This window comes from Cupressus sempervirens, chromosome 8, assembly GCF_028749045.1.
Source record: "Cupressus sempervirens isolate cs-2001-9-10 chromosome 8, ASM2874904v1, whole genome shotgun sequence".
Classification (NCBI taxonomy): Eukaryota; Viridiplantae; Streptophyta; class Pinopsida; order Cupressales; family Cupressaceae; genus Cupressus; species Cupressus sempervirens.
The window spans coordinates 594,996,117-595,010,849 of record NC_143125.1 but is presented as its reverse complement, the minus strand read 5'-3'; the positions used below and the strand labels follow the sequence as shown (position 1 = coordinate 595,010,849).

Genomic DNA, 14,733 nt, shown 5'->3' with positions numbered 1-14,733 from the left:
AATATGAAAAACTGTTAAATAGTACATATGAATTGCAAACTTTAAGGGATGAAAAATGAATGACTCTTTAACATTGATATACTATTTAAACAATTACTAAATAATATATATTTGTATATGCATATGTATATATATAGTTATAATAAAATGAAATTGAAACAAAACAAAAGAAATATTTAAATTAAATATTAACATTATTGATTCATCAAATAAATAATATTATTTTTTCATTGATACCAAAACACACTTTAATTAATAATAATTAAACTGACTATTATAATATTTAGATTATTAGTATTTTAATATAAAAATTTCGTGTTATTATCTTTCTTTTCTTTCCTACGCATTTACAACGAACCCTAGATTCTTTCATGATAGATATGCTCGACTTAGTGTTGATATGTTGCAAGGTAATTAATATAAGTCGTCCATAAAAATTTACAAACGAAGTTATGAGCTCGCAACAAGTTAAATGAAAGAATAACAAAAGTATTTCACAACGTAATTGGTTTTTTACATTAAAACCGAACCAAAGAAAACAAGAAGAGAAAGCTTGCATTGAGCAAGGCTTCCTTAGAAAGACATAAAATTATTCGGTGGAAGAAGGTTCATTTTTGTTTTGTAACGAATGCCATAGCTTTGATATCACCGCCACGGAATTGTTAAACTTGCTATGCACGCCAATGAACTCCGCGTTTTCTTCATTCCTCTCACTTTCCTCCTCGCCTCCCAACATTCGCTTATAAAAGGAAATCTCAATGTCACACTTCCTAAATTAACTCAAATTTTATTTTCATTTGTATTCAAAAGTTTTGAGATGGAACAGTCCCGGCGAGGCTACACAATGAATATTGTAAGACCTGCTTTGTTTGCATTTCAATTAGGGTTTTGTTTACAAATTACAAATTCATGCGTTATTATCTGATTCACTAATGAAACATGATAATGGCTTTAATATAATGCAGGCATTGCAGATGGTGGAGATGCAAGTAAATATGGATTGCGGTGGCTGCGAAAGAAAAATTCGCAAGGCTCTTTCTCAACTCCGAGGTACATCAATTTATATATCATTCTTAATTTCAACATAGTTTTTAAGTAGTACTCTAAATCATTAATTCTCGATTATTCTAATTTCTTACTATTTTGTTGGCTTTGTTTGTTTCTTAAAGGTGTAGATAATGTGGAGATCGACATGGCAATGCAGAAAGTAACGGTGACTGGTTATGTCGATCGCAAAAGAGTTCTGAAGGCCGTGAGAGGATGTGGGAAGAAGGCAGAGGTGTGGCCGTATCCCTATGACTCCGAATACACTTCTTACACCGATCGTTATTATGAAACACAAACGTTTGATTCCAGCTATAACTACCGCAAGCACGGCTACAATGGCAGCAGCCACGGCTATTATCAAAATGCTCCCTATTCTACAGTTGATGATAAATTTTCAGATTTGTTCAGCACTGAAAATCCGCATGCCTGCAGAATAATGTAATTCAAATTCACGTATTGTATAAAGGTTTCTACTTGTAGCGTGTTTTCATTGTCTTAATCACGAAGAAACACTGGAAATGCATCATTGAAAGACGATTAGAGAGCGTAATGATAAATCACAAGTCACCCAAGGAACCAACGGAATACAACAGTTTGAACGTGTTCCTTCTTGGAAGAATGTGTTAGGGAATGCAGTATTTTGTGACTTCTGTCAATACTTTTTTTCTTGAAAGAAAGCAAAAGCTAAATAACAAATCACCAATAATTTTCAATAATTAGTAAGATGCGTAACTAATTGAATATTCAATATATCTTTTTTATTAATAGAAAAGACTATTCATCAAAATCAAAAAAATTTAACCAATTAAATTTTCAGAATGACTTTTTAAATAAATAAAATATATAAGTGTTATATATATATATATATAGTTTCTTTGTTTTTTCGTGTATATAATTATTCTTATACAAAATCTTTGAATAAAATTGATATCCATTTGTTACTTTCATCTTCTTCTTTTTTAAAGTAAAAGGCCGGAGTTCAAAAAATTTGTTTATTTATATTATTAACTCAAATTTTACACCTCGATTGAGTGAGGGTATTGGTAGGAAAGAATGAAGGGAAGGAAACCTTGGGTCTCGCCCAGATCTTATGAAAGATCAGAAAAGAAGAAACTTATTACAACCACAACCATAACCACGATATCTAGTAGATTGGAAAATATTAGATCACATAAGCACAAGATTGAGAAAGAATCGCCCAGGCACCAATATACATTTAGTATTGAAATTCCCAAGGAGAAAAGTACAAAACAACATTGGAGGATGAAGAAGCCGAGGAAATCCAAGTACTCCAATACAACCAAGCAAAGAGCTAATAAATATGGAAGTAACACTCAGATGCAACGAGATAAAAAATCAAGCAAGCATATACCTACACAATATTAGAGAGGCCACTAGCCTAGAGAACATGTCAGAACACAACAAAAATCTCTATAATAAGGGCTAGCCAAATAAGTCTTTAAAATCAACCGGCACTGCTATGTGAACTACAAAAAAGAGAAGTAATGTTCTCTAACATGATGAACAAGTGAATTATAACATGTGTGAAAGAGAGTTTACATCAACATCTTGGAGTGGAGATGCATCATTTATAGCCTTGTGCACTAGAAAATCAGCAATAGTATTAACTTCCCTAAAACAATGTTCGATTTCAAAAGTTTGAAAATATGTCAGGTTTTCATGAAGGAATAAGTGATCAAAGATTTCCATAAAATAACCACACAAAGTACAAGGAAAACAAAAGTGATCCCTAATCTTCTTTCTTTTTTATTTATATCTTAATCTCATTATATATCATACTTAATAGTAATTGTAAGAATGAATGAAACTTCTTATGTTCAATCTTTATATGTTGTTAAGAAAATCTAAACCAATCTCTATTATTAATCTTATCATTTTTTAATGCTACTATAGAAACCGTACTTCTTGCCCGCATTAAGGAATAATAAATATAAAATACTATTGTCAACTATTTGATCAACAAGTTAGCCAAATTATGTTTATTAATGAACTCTATTTAGTGTGGAAGAATATCAACTCTATACTAAGGAATTTTTAAGTGGTTTTATATCACTATTTGAAACTAAGTTTTGCTATTATTAGATTATGTTTTAGAAATTTAGGTAGCTACTTTTGATATATGTTTTGAAATAAATAAATAAATAACTCAAGGATTGACTTTATTAGTCATATTCTTCAAGCATGTAGTATCTTGTAACATCTAGACAAATGCACACCTGTAATGCCCCACCAAGGGATCCAAAGAATTAACCTAGAATTTCACTAAGTTTGGTAGCATTTTTTTTTTTAAACATGAAAGTAAATACCATATATAACTAATGCACAATAACGGAAGCAATGGCAATGTCCATCTAAAAGTAAACATAACATACATAACAGATTACATTCTTAAAGGATCCCTTAACGTTGAATTACATCTAAGTCAACTAATATTATTGAATCCATCTAATATAACAACCATATGAAATAATAATGATAAGTCCAATGTTTATAGATTACATTTCAAATGCTCAATCATCCACTGTACATGTCATAGGGTATGAAAAGCTTAAAAGAATATACATATGTGAAATAAGGTACATCATCTAATTCATGATTCATCAAAGTAAAGATAATCACATGTCATACATGATACATCATCATAGAAGACAAACATAATAAACTAAGTGCACCGTTCCTCCCAACCGTTAATAGCATCATAAGACCATCGTGGGCCCTAGCCATCCCTCTGTGCGTAACATTCCAAAGCACCGAAGAGATCATCGGTATTAACATAGTAGGAATGTCACTCCTAACATATACTATATCATATGCAGAAAGTAATCTAACATGCAAATAAAAGCATAAGATAACATCATCTAACATATGCTAATCATCAATGAAAGGATACATATCCATCTTCACAAAGGACGCATCAGCCACGATGTCTCAATAGATCTCAAATGATAAGAGTGGGAAAACACTACCACCTGACCACGTGGTACCTAAGTGGTCGACTCCCACCGTGCTAAGGAGATAATCTCAAGTCTCAAACAGGCTATCCAAAACACATAGCATAAATCTTTACAAGTCCAGGAATCCTAAAAGTATACTAACTCAAAGGTTCCATCACAAAACTGACATCTAATCCCAGAGGCGCACAATGACATGTAGGAACCTACTATCCAAGCAGGAAAGTGTCATCGCATATATCATGTACAAGTTACCCTGGCAGTTAGCTAAACTCCACGGGTCCATACTGATCTCATGCGGCCACTAGTATCCTCTCATACTGACGAGGCATACTATGGAATGCAAGGTCGCAACCATGCATTCTCTCTACTCCGATCCTAGTCTGTACAAGTACTCAAGGCATGGGTGAGAACAAAACACTTATCTTTTTAGGTTCATTCAGTTAGTATTAGGTGTGAATGTTTTCACTTATTAATCCAACTTATAATGAGTTACCTTGGCAACCTCTTAGGGCCCTGACCCCCATTGCAAGCCACTTCCCGACACTACATGCAGATATCCTGCCCTAAGCTCATGGAATCATAAATCTCAAAATCACAAAAGATAATCCATAATAAATATCATCAAATATGCATAAAAGCATCAAATATCCATGAGCAAGCATCCATAGAAAATCATGATCACAACAGCTCTCTATTGGCAACTGGAGTATCACTGATAATCAAAAGTATCCATTGGTTCTCATTAATCAAAATATCTCAATCATACTGATCGAAGACTCCAAAATAGTTGAGTCAAAACATGTCACAACATGACACCATCAAGAATAAATCCACATTTCAGTCCCATCATGGCGACTAGAAAACAAACAAGGATAACTGATCGATGAACTAAAAATGGTTAAGTCAAGTGTCTCATACATAAGAATCTCAACTATAACAATCAGTAATTTACAAACTTTACATAGAGCATTCCATTACATAACTATGGTTGGGTTTATAAAGATTGAGATTAAAAACATCATCATGACATCATAATCACATAACCGCCAAGCCTTTGGTAGACGTCCTATAACTGGTCAACACTAGTCAACCCAAAACCCAAAACAATAGTATAAAGAATACACAATGTAAACACATGTTTTGGATATAGATAGTCCACTAATGAGTCATCCCACTACAAGTGAATGGGTGGCGACTCCATCACCTACATGACCCACGATCTAGGCAATAAAGTATGCAAAACATTATCACATTGTATATTTATCAAAGAAATATAAGAGAGACAAAAATAAATAAGTAGAACATGTGCCTCAAGCACCAAATAATTCAAGTTACATTTTTTCCAAGAATAATTTCTGATGTGGACCAAAGGAAGGGTTTATGAGGAGTAACAACATATTGCCTTCAAATAAGAAATCCATCATGGACAAACAACATCATTGCCATGAGGAAAAAGATCAACATGGGTCAAAAAAACTTTCTCAAATAGAGTCTCCAATATTGGAGTGCTCCAAGATATTGTAGCCTCGTCACCTATCAAAAAATGAGCAAGGTGTAGGAAGTCATACCATGAATAAATCACAACTAGGAGCACACACCAAGGAGACAAAGAGATTGGAATGGGAAATCCCCATAAAATATCATCCTTGCATTGAGAAACAAAATGGAACAACATGGAGGGAAACTCCATAAAAAATGAGTGCACACCAATATAGGATGGAGGGATACTCCATGGGCCAGATAAGGAAACTATGTATCAGTTATACTGAGGGGACCTACATAGTTAACCTTGAAAAATTGGCTCCCTATGCAACTCAAAAATAAATATCATATAAATCATGTAGATCAATGGTATAAAACCATAAAATGCCAACATGGGCATAGAATGATGCTATAAAAGCATAAAAATGCACAACCTAGGTGCAAATCAAGAGATCATAGTAAAAATTGAAGGAAAAAGTGTATTATAACTCATAATCCCAAAAAAATGTAGAGATAGCATTGAAGAGAAATAAGCAAGATAAGTGTATGGATATCAAGTAGAAAACTCCATTAAAGGTGAACATGGGTATGTAAACTATTTGAAGGATAGAAAGAATTAAAGATATTTACTTTACACAAGAACATACACATCACAATCAAAATAGCTTGTATATTTATCTTGGTATATATGTGTGCACCCATAAATACTTGAATAAATATACCTAAAAAAAATACCATGGTATGAAATCACACCAGTACAATTATTAAATCATAGCTTAATGCTAGAAAAATGATTACCCCCTTTGTTTTTTTTTGAATAATCACCTTTATGTTGAATACCTTGGTCCAAAATATAATCTCAAAGTAATAAGAACATAAAGTCATGGGACTAGAAAAATCTCCCCTTTTTCCCATACATATGCCTCCAAGATTGGAAGTGTTTCAAATTTTTTTTTTTTGAAATAAGCATTAAGAAAGATATAACTATGTGCATACAAATAAACTAATAATATATTAAAAAAAATGTCTCGTTTCTATATAGAAAGAGATGTGTAAAACCATAGTATAATTGATAGTGAGACACACTAATCAATACTTGGTGAAAGACAAAGAATCAATGGAAATTGTAGCTATGAATCATCCCCTTGAAAAGGTATAAGTTACAATGAAATTAATATACCCTATTTAACATTTGGTGCAAAATCTAGCAAATAAATCAGATTTGTAGAATCCTTTAACAAGTTCTTCAAACAAACAATAAATGCAATATGAGAGTTTGAACTATTTAATTTCATTTTGTAAAATTAAACTAATAAAATATAACCTTCTATTGAAGTACTTCACCAAAAAAAAATGTTTCCTACAAATAATAATCAAAATGAATTTCTTTTCATATTATTTAATTTAATCTATAGAATTAGTGATTAAAAATAGAGAAAAGGATTTAATTTTTTTTTTTTAAACTTAGATAAAAAGTTTTAATAGGAAAAAGCTTACAACACAACAATTAATTATAAGCTTCTTAATTAGAATAATTGAAATAATGAATCACAATAGAAAAAGAGACAAAAAATTGATACGCAAATTTTATATAAAACATTATATTGCACCTATTTTTAAATACAATAAATGTCTAGATTAAAAATTACGGATTATAACAATAGGCAAGAATAATAAGATAGGGTTTTTTGAAAAAAAATAATAATTTAATGGAAATTAAGATATATAAGATAAACCAAAAAGTTAGTGAAAAATGATAGAGTTCAGATTAGGGAGATAAGAATATACTAAAAAAAAGTTAAGAAACTTTCCAGAAAAGAGATTGCAAAAATTGATTTGAAATGATTTGATTTTTGAAAAAAGTGACAGAGAATGCAGAAAACGAATAAAAAAAATGGAACAAACTCATAATAGAGTATGAGCTAGAGTAAAACAACAAATAGATCAGAGACGTAATATAAATCATTCAATCCTGCATAACAAGTGTTAACAACTAAAAACAGAAAGAATATAATGAGAAAATAAGAGAAAAGGAAGAATAATAATTATGCATGTAAATAATCCAATGCATGTCCAGATAATTTAATGCAATGAAATAAGAAACAAAAGAAATAACTTGGATGAAGAGTGGGTGGGGAGAGCATGACACCTATCAAATGAAAGCTACAAATTTTACACAGAGACACTCTCATGGTGAGAAACCAGACTTACCAGCAGAGGCTAATCCGGAGGCTAAAGAGGGAATCAATGCGAGTTAAGGCTCTCAACAAATAGGTACACCAAAAATTGAACAAGGGTAAAGAAACAATGGAGGGTAAAGAATGTCTAATCCATTTATTTCAATTTACCCAAATAGGAGTGGGAATGCCGACGACAGAACAATACTTCGTGTTGGACATAGGCAGCGACGTGGAGTAGGTGCAATGCCATTGATTCTACTAGTCCAGTGTATACCAGCATAAATACCTGCAACAATTTTCTTTAGAAGTTGATGAAACCCGCAAAATACAATTGAGTAAAGCTCAACCTGGTATGAGAGCAATTCAATACAGAAGTTGAATTACTTCTCATCATAAGGTACCTAGGCTAATTCATTTCATAAGGTTTAAGTAACCTTTGAGTCAAATGGCAGAGGAAAATATATTAACGCAAGTAGATATGTCCATCTTTGACATCAAACTTCAGAACAAGTGCCAAAGAAAAAATAGAGAATAGTCACGACAAGAAAATGTGCCAGTACATCAGAATTGACAAATCCAGATTTCCAAGCATGACAGTTTCAAGCCACAAAAGCTTCCAACACAAAAACGGAAGCATAAAATGTGTCCAACAGAGAAAAGACAGAAGACCTTGCGGAGGCTCCAAATGAAAAATTACCTCCAACCCGAAAGATCAATAGCAACAATAAGAATATGCAAAATGCTAGAACAAACCCTCCAATGATGGCTACTAAAAACATAGGAAACCTAGCCATAGTTGTTTCTCAAACTCTTCCAGAGAATGTGGTTGCCAGTCCTGGAACGATTGCTACAACCAGGCCGATCCGGTGTTTGACCTGTCCACCTCTGCCTCACTGCATATATCAAAGTAATACTTTTTGGCTAAAAACTGTGTCCATTCACACAAAAATGCATCACCAACCAACACCACACATGGCACAATCTGGTCGCTATTTTGAAGCCGTAGTTACAAATTCTTTACCATACTTCTTTCTAAAAAATGCAAAGTGCCAAAAGATTGGACGAGCTTCACGATAGCAAATTAGACACCCGTGGCAGAAGAAAGGCTAAAAGAAATGATTAAACTTGTTCACACTAGGGAAATGATTAACCTTATTATTATTTTTAAAAAAAATTTAATCAAAGCCTCGGAACCAAAGTAGCAACACAGAGCTATGCGATATCATGACACAGGATGCCCAAATTTTTGCCTCTAAAATTGGCTAGAATACCAATCCATTTCGATATAAGATTCGAACAGAAACTCCTAATACTCGTACCCTTGTAGACAAAATCATCCTTCAATCAAACAAACAAATTATTTTATTTAATGCAAACCATAACTATTTGTGTGATCCGCAAAAAGCTATTAGTTCTGTAAGAACACAACCCAAATGGGACTATAAACACTTAATCGAAGCATTTGGACAAGTTTTCTGAGATGGGTTATACTGTTACCAAAAAAAGAGAGGCAAAATCTGTCGTTCCTGCCTTCAAAACTTCAAACTGAAGAACACTAATGATGCATGGAAGAGGAATGCAACTAATATAATCATCCCTAATATGCAAAAAGCGAACAGGAGACAAAACTGAAATAAGATTAGATAAAACACAACTGATAGACAAACCTAATTGAGCTTAGAGAAAATAAAAACTCCAAAACACAAGCCAAAGAATATAAGAATGTGTTTTAAGGAATGTATTTATTAAACCACTGAAAAGATATTGAAAGCATAGGTGGAGAGTTGTAAAGAAGAAACACATCTAATATTCCTGTACCCAATCTATAGGAAGTGAACAGGAAACATACTTGCGGTTAGAGAAAAAAAAAATGACTCAGAAGGTGAAAACTGGGACAAGCACTGGAATTTAAAAAAAATTAAATTAGGAGTGTGATATCTTTAAATTTATATTATTTTCTTTATCAACAATTTATCAAAACCTACACAAATTAGAGCAAATAGGACTTAATCGGGTTTGGTGGTAAACCAGCCAAATCCAAAAAATATTCAATTTCTTTCAACTTAAGAAGATTAAAAAGGAATTAGTGAAATCTCTCTCAAGAGTCTCCTTCGAATCATACCTTCATGCAAACACTAAAAAAAAAAGATTAAGTTGGCTCTGATACCATGTTAGAAATGGAAAAAGAAATATGTAAATAAGCAATACCAAGAAAGAATCTAAGCAAGTTAATGCATGAAAAGATATTACTATAATATAGGAGAGAGAAAACTTCAAGATCCAACACCATGAGACAAGATATTTGAAATGGGGAAAGCAAAGAAAAACCCTTGTGAGCATTATGAATGAGGCATGAAAAGCCTAGAGAGAGAGAGAGAGAGAGAGAGAGAGAGAGAGAGAGAGAGAGAGAGAGAGAGAGAGAGAGAGCAATCGCTCATACAAAAATTGAGAAGAGGAAGAAACCTCATTAGAAATGAGAGAGGAGGGTCAACTCTTAAATAGAGATGAGAGAGAGGAGTTAGAATGTAACTCCCATGTCTATGAATGCCACCATTCATAAGTTTTTGAGGCCAAGTGTGAGATTCCTCTTAAGGAGGAATAATCTAAATTACAAATTACAATAAATATTTGTCCTCACATATTCCACTAGAGGACAAAATAAGATGAAGTGGAAAAGAGACAAAAAAGAAATATATTAGGATACCTTGGCTTATGTCCTAATATATTATAACAATAAAGAAAGGAGGTCTAACCTTGGTTTATAAACACACCAAGGAAAGATTACAACTTCTAACAATAATTATTAACATTTTATAAGAAAAAACAAAATATAAAATCGAATTAACAATTTCGATTTGATATCACATAAAAATAGAATTACAAACTGTGTCACATTTTTTTTAACCCACAATATCATATCAATGTCATATAAATATGAAAATACACATCAAAAGAAATGGGGTGCCATGCGGACTTACTGACGTAGGCCTGCGACAGTGGTCACAGAGCCTGCAGTAGCAGTGCCGCCGGCCATTGTCGTAGGTACAGAGGTGGGGGTACAGGCTCGGCCCTCCCCGTCCACATATAATATGTGATTCATTCTTTATAAAATTTTATAACATTTTCTTTAAAAACGTAAATCGCGATGTGATTAACATTCGGTTTTAATTAAAGCATTTTGCGAAAAATGCAAATCGTAAAGCAATATGACATACGATTCTCCAATAAAATATATATGTATATATATAAACCTATGTATATATAAATTTTTTTATGTATGTATATATGTTTGTGTGTGTGTGTGTGTGTGTGTGTGTGTGTATAAATATGCAAAAATTAAGCATAATATACATATATATATATATATATTTGCAGATCTGAAGTAGCATGTTCATAACAATGCAATTTTCTAAAGGCTTTCAATTTAAATGAAACCATGAAATATTTTCTTCTCCAAATTTACTCAATAAGTTGCTAATAGATTTGGCTACAATTTAAACCCTAGCCCCGTGTTCTTCTTAGATCTATGCATATAATTTAAAAAAGGAAAAATCCTTAGAAGACATATGGAAGACACGAAGAAGACAAGAAGTGCAAGTTGCGAAAATAGCATAAATAAAAATCACAAGAATCTACCCGAATTCTGATGCTAAATCGCTCTTCCTTAGAAAACCCGCAGAGCAAGCTCCTCCCTTCTTCAGAGTTCCCGAGTCCTCCAATGCTCCAAATGCTCTCCCAATGCTCTATCTAAGCTTCTAGGAATGCCTGAATATAAAGAGCTCTCAGGAAACACCTAGAATGTCTCTAGAGACAACTAGAAGGTGTCGCCAACTAAGCATGTGTCTTTTCCAACCTTCTAGATGAATCATAAGGTTGTAGACACCATGTGCTTAATTGATGCACTAACCCCCGTGTTGTTGACATATGAGAAATAGAAAAAGTGTGTTAACTCCCAGACAAGCTTATAACTCCAATTTACTTTTTATATAATTTCTATTTAAATTTTTATAACTTTCATTTTAATTTTTATAACTTATATTATTATTATTAATTTATTAATTTATTATTATTTAATAATTATTATTAATTTTAATTTCTAATTTTCTTTTATTTAATTCCTTTTCCTTAATTAATTCTCATTTAATTAATTATAATTAAAATATCAAAGATCATGATATTTTATATTAATTTTTCTCAAATAATTAATTTATTAATTAAATCTATTTATTAAGACTTAATTAATAGAAAATTCACCATAGACCTCCAAAATAAAATATGAAAACCTGTCATAGAGCAATTCTCACTATATTAGTCTAAAGGGTTAAAAACCACAAAATATGTCATCTGACACATTTGGTGGGTAAAATATCTAGATACTTGTCCTACCTCACTAGAAAAAATGGTTTAAGGGTTTGGGATTTGGACTTGAGAATTTATCTCCCTTCTCTTATCATTGATATAGTATAATAGGGTACACTCATATTGGCAATTCAGGGAAGTCGATACCTGGTACCTACAACCTACAGAAAAACCATGCATGTACATACAATATATATAATGCTAAGCTAAACAGACAATGGAAGGAAGTGGTGCGTCGTGTAGATCCTGACTAAGCAGGTGACTATGACTCCCTTCCTTAACCACATCAGAAGTGCCATACAATAAGAAAACATGCACACCATACACATGCAAGTATGGGGTAAGTATCCATAATAAAACACATGAGATAATAAAATATCTAACTAATCATCAATAGTATCTGAAAGCAATGTAATGATCATCATGCATACATTATATGTAAAGTCTAAATGATCTCATCATATACCAACTGAATCCATAACACAATGTATGATAATCTCAAAATAATACCACTAATCCATCAACATAAAACTAGTCTAACATAGTCTGATAATGATAACAACAATATGTCCAAAAAAGATGTAAACGAGGGCAGACACTACAACACCTCACACAAGATATTTGTTCTACATGGGTAGGATACAAGATGAAGTAAACTTTTGGATGTAGCAATAAGATACCAAAATTGAATAAGATTCAAATAGCTAAGATGTAGAGTTCACTCAATTGACTTCATCTCTATAATTGTATAAGCTACACCAAATTCAATGTATTTTATATTAATGATCTACCAAATAAAAATTTGTTTATATGATTTTAAATAGACTATCTAAACATCTTAAAATCTAAAATATTTTAATTGAAGTAAAATAACATAAGTGACAATTATAATATGATCAACCATCTATTTAATTTTGAACATTAATTAAATTATCACATTTTTATGAACAGACATTAGTATTAACATTATCACCTACAAATGAATAATAATACACATATATAGAAAAATAAACAAATTGATGTAAAATTCAGATTCTAATAATCTAAACTAAAACTTTTAGTGAAAAAAATATAACAAAAGTAGTAATAGGACTACAAAAGTTAGTATACATACTAACCTTAAAATCCATTTAGAGGCAAATAGATTGCTAGAAAAACTAGAGCTGAACAACTTTCTTAGTTGATAGTCTTTACACATTACATTGAAAATTTTACTAGCGGGAGGAAAGCCTCTTACACATTTCCTCTTTCCCATCTTAAATGATTTCAAAATTTACATTAGACAACCTTTTATGACATAAAAAAATACTATCATTCTTAGCTACTAAAGAGTTACTCTAAAAAATATCAAGTTAGAAGAGGTTACCTCTTGTTTGTTCTCTCAAAGATAGTAGTGTACTATGATATTCCTATCAAAATAAACCCATATAATTAAATAATATATAAATAAAATATATTTTTATTTTTATGTTTTTGATTGGTAGGCCAAAGCCTTGAATAAATATAAGATTAAATAAAAATATACAATTCAGCTTCTCCATTCAAATGGGCACTGGTAGGAAAGACAATGAAGAAAACCTCCAGTCTTACCCATGACACAAGTCCAATATTATTACGTGTTAAAGGGGCATACCCAGATCACATATCTTTGTTGGAAATATAAGAGGAGTAAATAAGAGGGGAGGGGTGAATCAGTTACCACTAAAATAAATCATAGATCCCTTAGATGTCAACACAAAACACAAAACTTCACTGAAAATACTGATGCTCAATAGACACACAAGCACTTGGTTTACACTAGTAAATGTTGTAACTCAAAAAATTCTTAACATGAAAATCTTAAGATATTATCTGTGATTAACCTTACTTAACTTAGTTGCATACACATAAAAGAAATATCATGAACACAAGTGACACCAAGATTTAATGTGGAAATCCAATTTGGGAAATACACCAATTGTAACTAGTTACTAATTTTCACTCTTTTGAAGTGAGCCCTATTAGAAGTCAACACTATTAAAGGTTACAAAGCACATTATTAGGTATGACACTATTTGAGAATTTAATCACCATTTTAGGAGAGGCCTTGTTAGAGGTCTTTAGACACTTCAATCTAGAAATGTCACCTTGTTAGAGGACTTGCAAATAGCTATTAAGCCAACCATATTAAGAGATTTAGATTATTGCTATAATGGTTAGAGAGTAACAATGAGATGACTTGATTTATGATGCAACTAAATTGCTGATTATAGATCTGAATTCTGGCTTGTATACTTGATCATTTCTAATTGAATGTATCTTTGCAGCTTATCAGGGATATTCTACATATCCTTCTAAATCGCTTCCTCTAAGCATATTTAATGATTCTATTGACTTCCACACATTCAATCCTCAACTTGATCTTATATTTATATCATACACATTGTCAATTAATCTTGACTACAAGTTAGAATAATATATTCATCTCCTTGATCGACTAGAACCAACAAAAAACAACTATTGAACTCAATATGCAAAAACAAGAAAATCTTTAGTTAGTTGACCTTGCTTGGTAGACACTAACTCAAAAATTATTTTCTTGCATTAACCAAGTGAACTTAGGTAACATTTAATTTTTACAAAGCTCCTTTGGTAATCGAGTGAGCTTAGTTAACCCTCAACTTTTGTGAACTTCTCTTTATCACCTTAGT

The 14,733-nt window shown here is 31.8% G+C and overlaps 1 protein-coding gene across 1 annotated transcript; it reads left to right on the top strand.

The window, feature by feature from the left end:
- The first annotated feature begins 790 nt into the window (after positions 1 to 790).
- LOC149543843 (heavy metal-associated isoprenylated plant protein 29-like) lies at positions 791 to 1,557 on the top strand. The gene is made up of 3 exons (XM_089796329.1): positions 791 to 853; positions 966 to 1,050; positions 1,170 to 1,557. Exons 1-3 carry the CDS (start codon positions 818 to 820, stop codon positions 1,487 to 1,489), a joined length of 441 nt encoding a protein of 146 aa, XP_089652455.1. The 5' UTR covers positions 791 to 817; the 3' UTR covers positions 1,490 to 1,557.
- Positions 1,558 to 14,733: the final 13,176 nt, after the last annotated feature.

Excerpts from the sequence above, each read along its gene's own strand:
- LOC149543843 (XM_089796329.1), top strand. The coding sequence starts at position 818 with ATGGAACAGTCCCGGCGAGGCTACACAATGAATATT. Across the intron at positions 854-965 it reads GAGGCTACACAATGAATATT|GCATTGCAGATGGTGGAGAT; the intron begins GTAAGACCTGCT and ends AATATAATGCAG. Across the intron at positions 1,051-1,169 it reads GGCTCTTTCTCAACTCCGAG|GTGTAGATAATGTGGAGATC; the intron begins GTACATCAATTT and ends TGTTTCTTAAAG.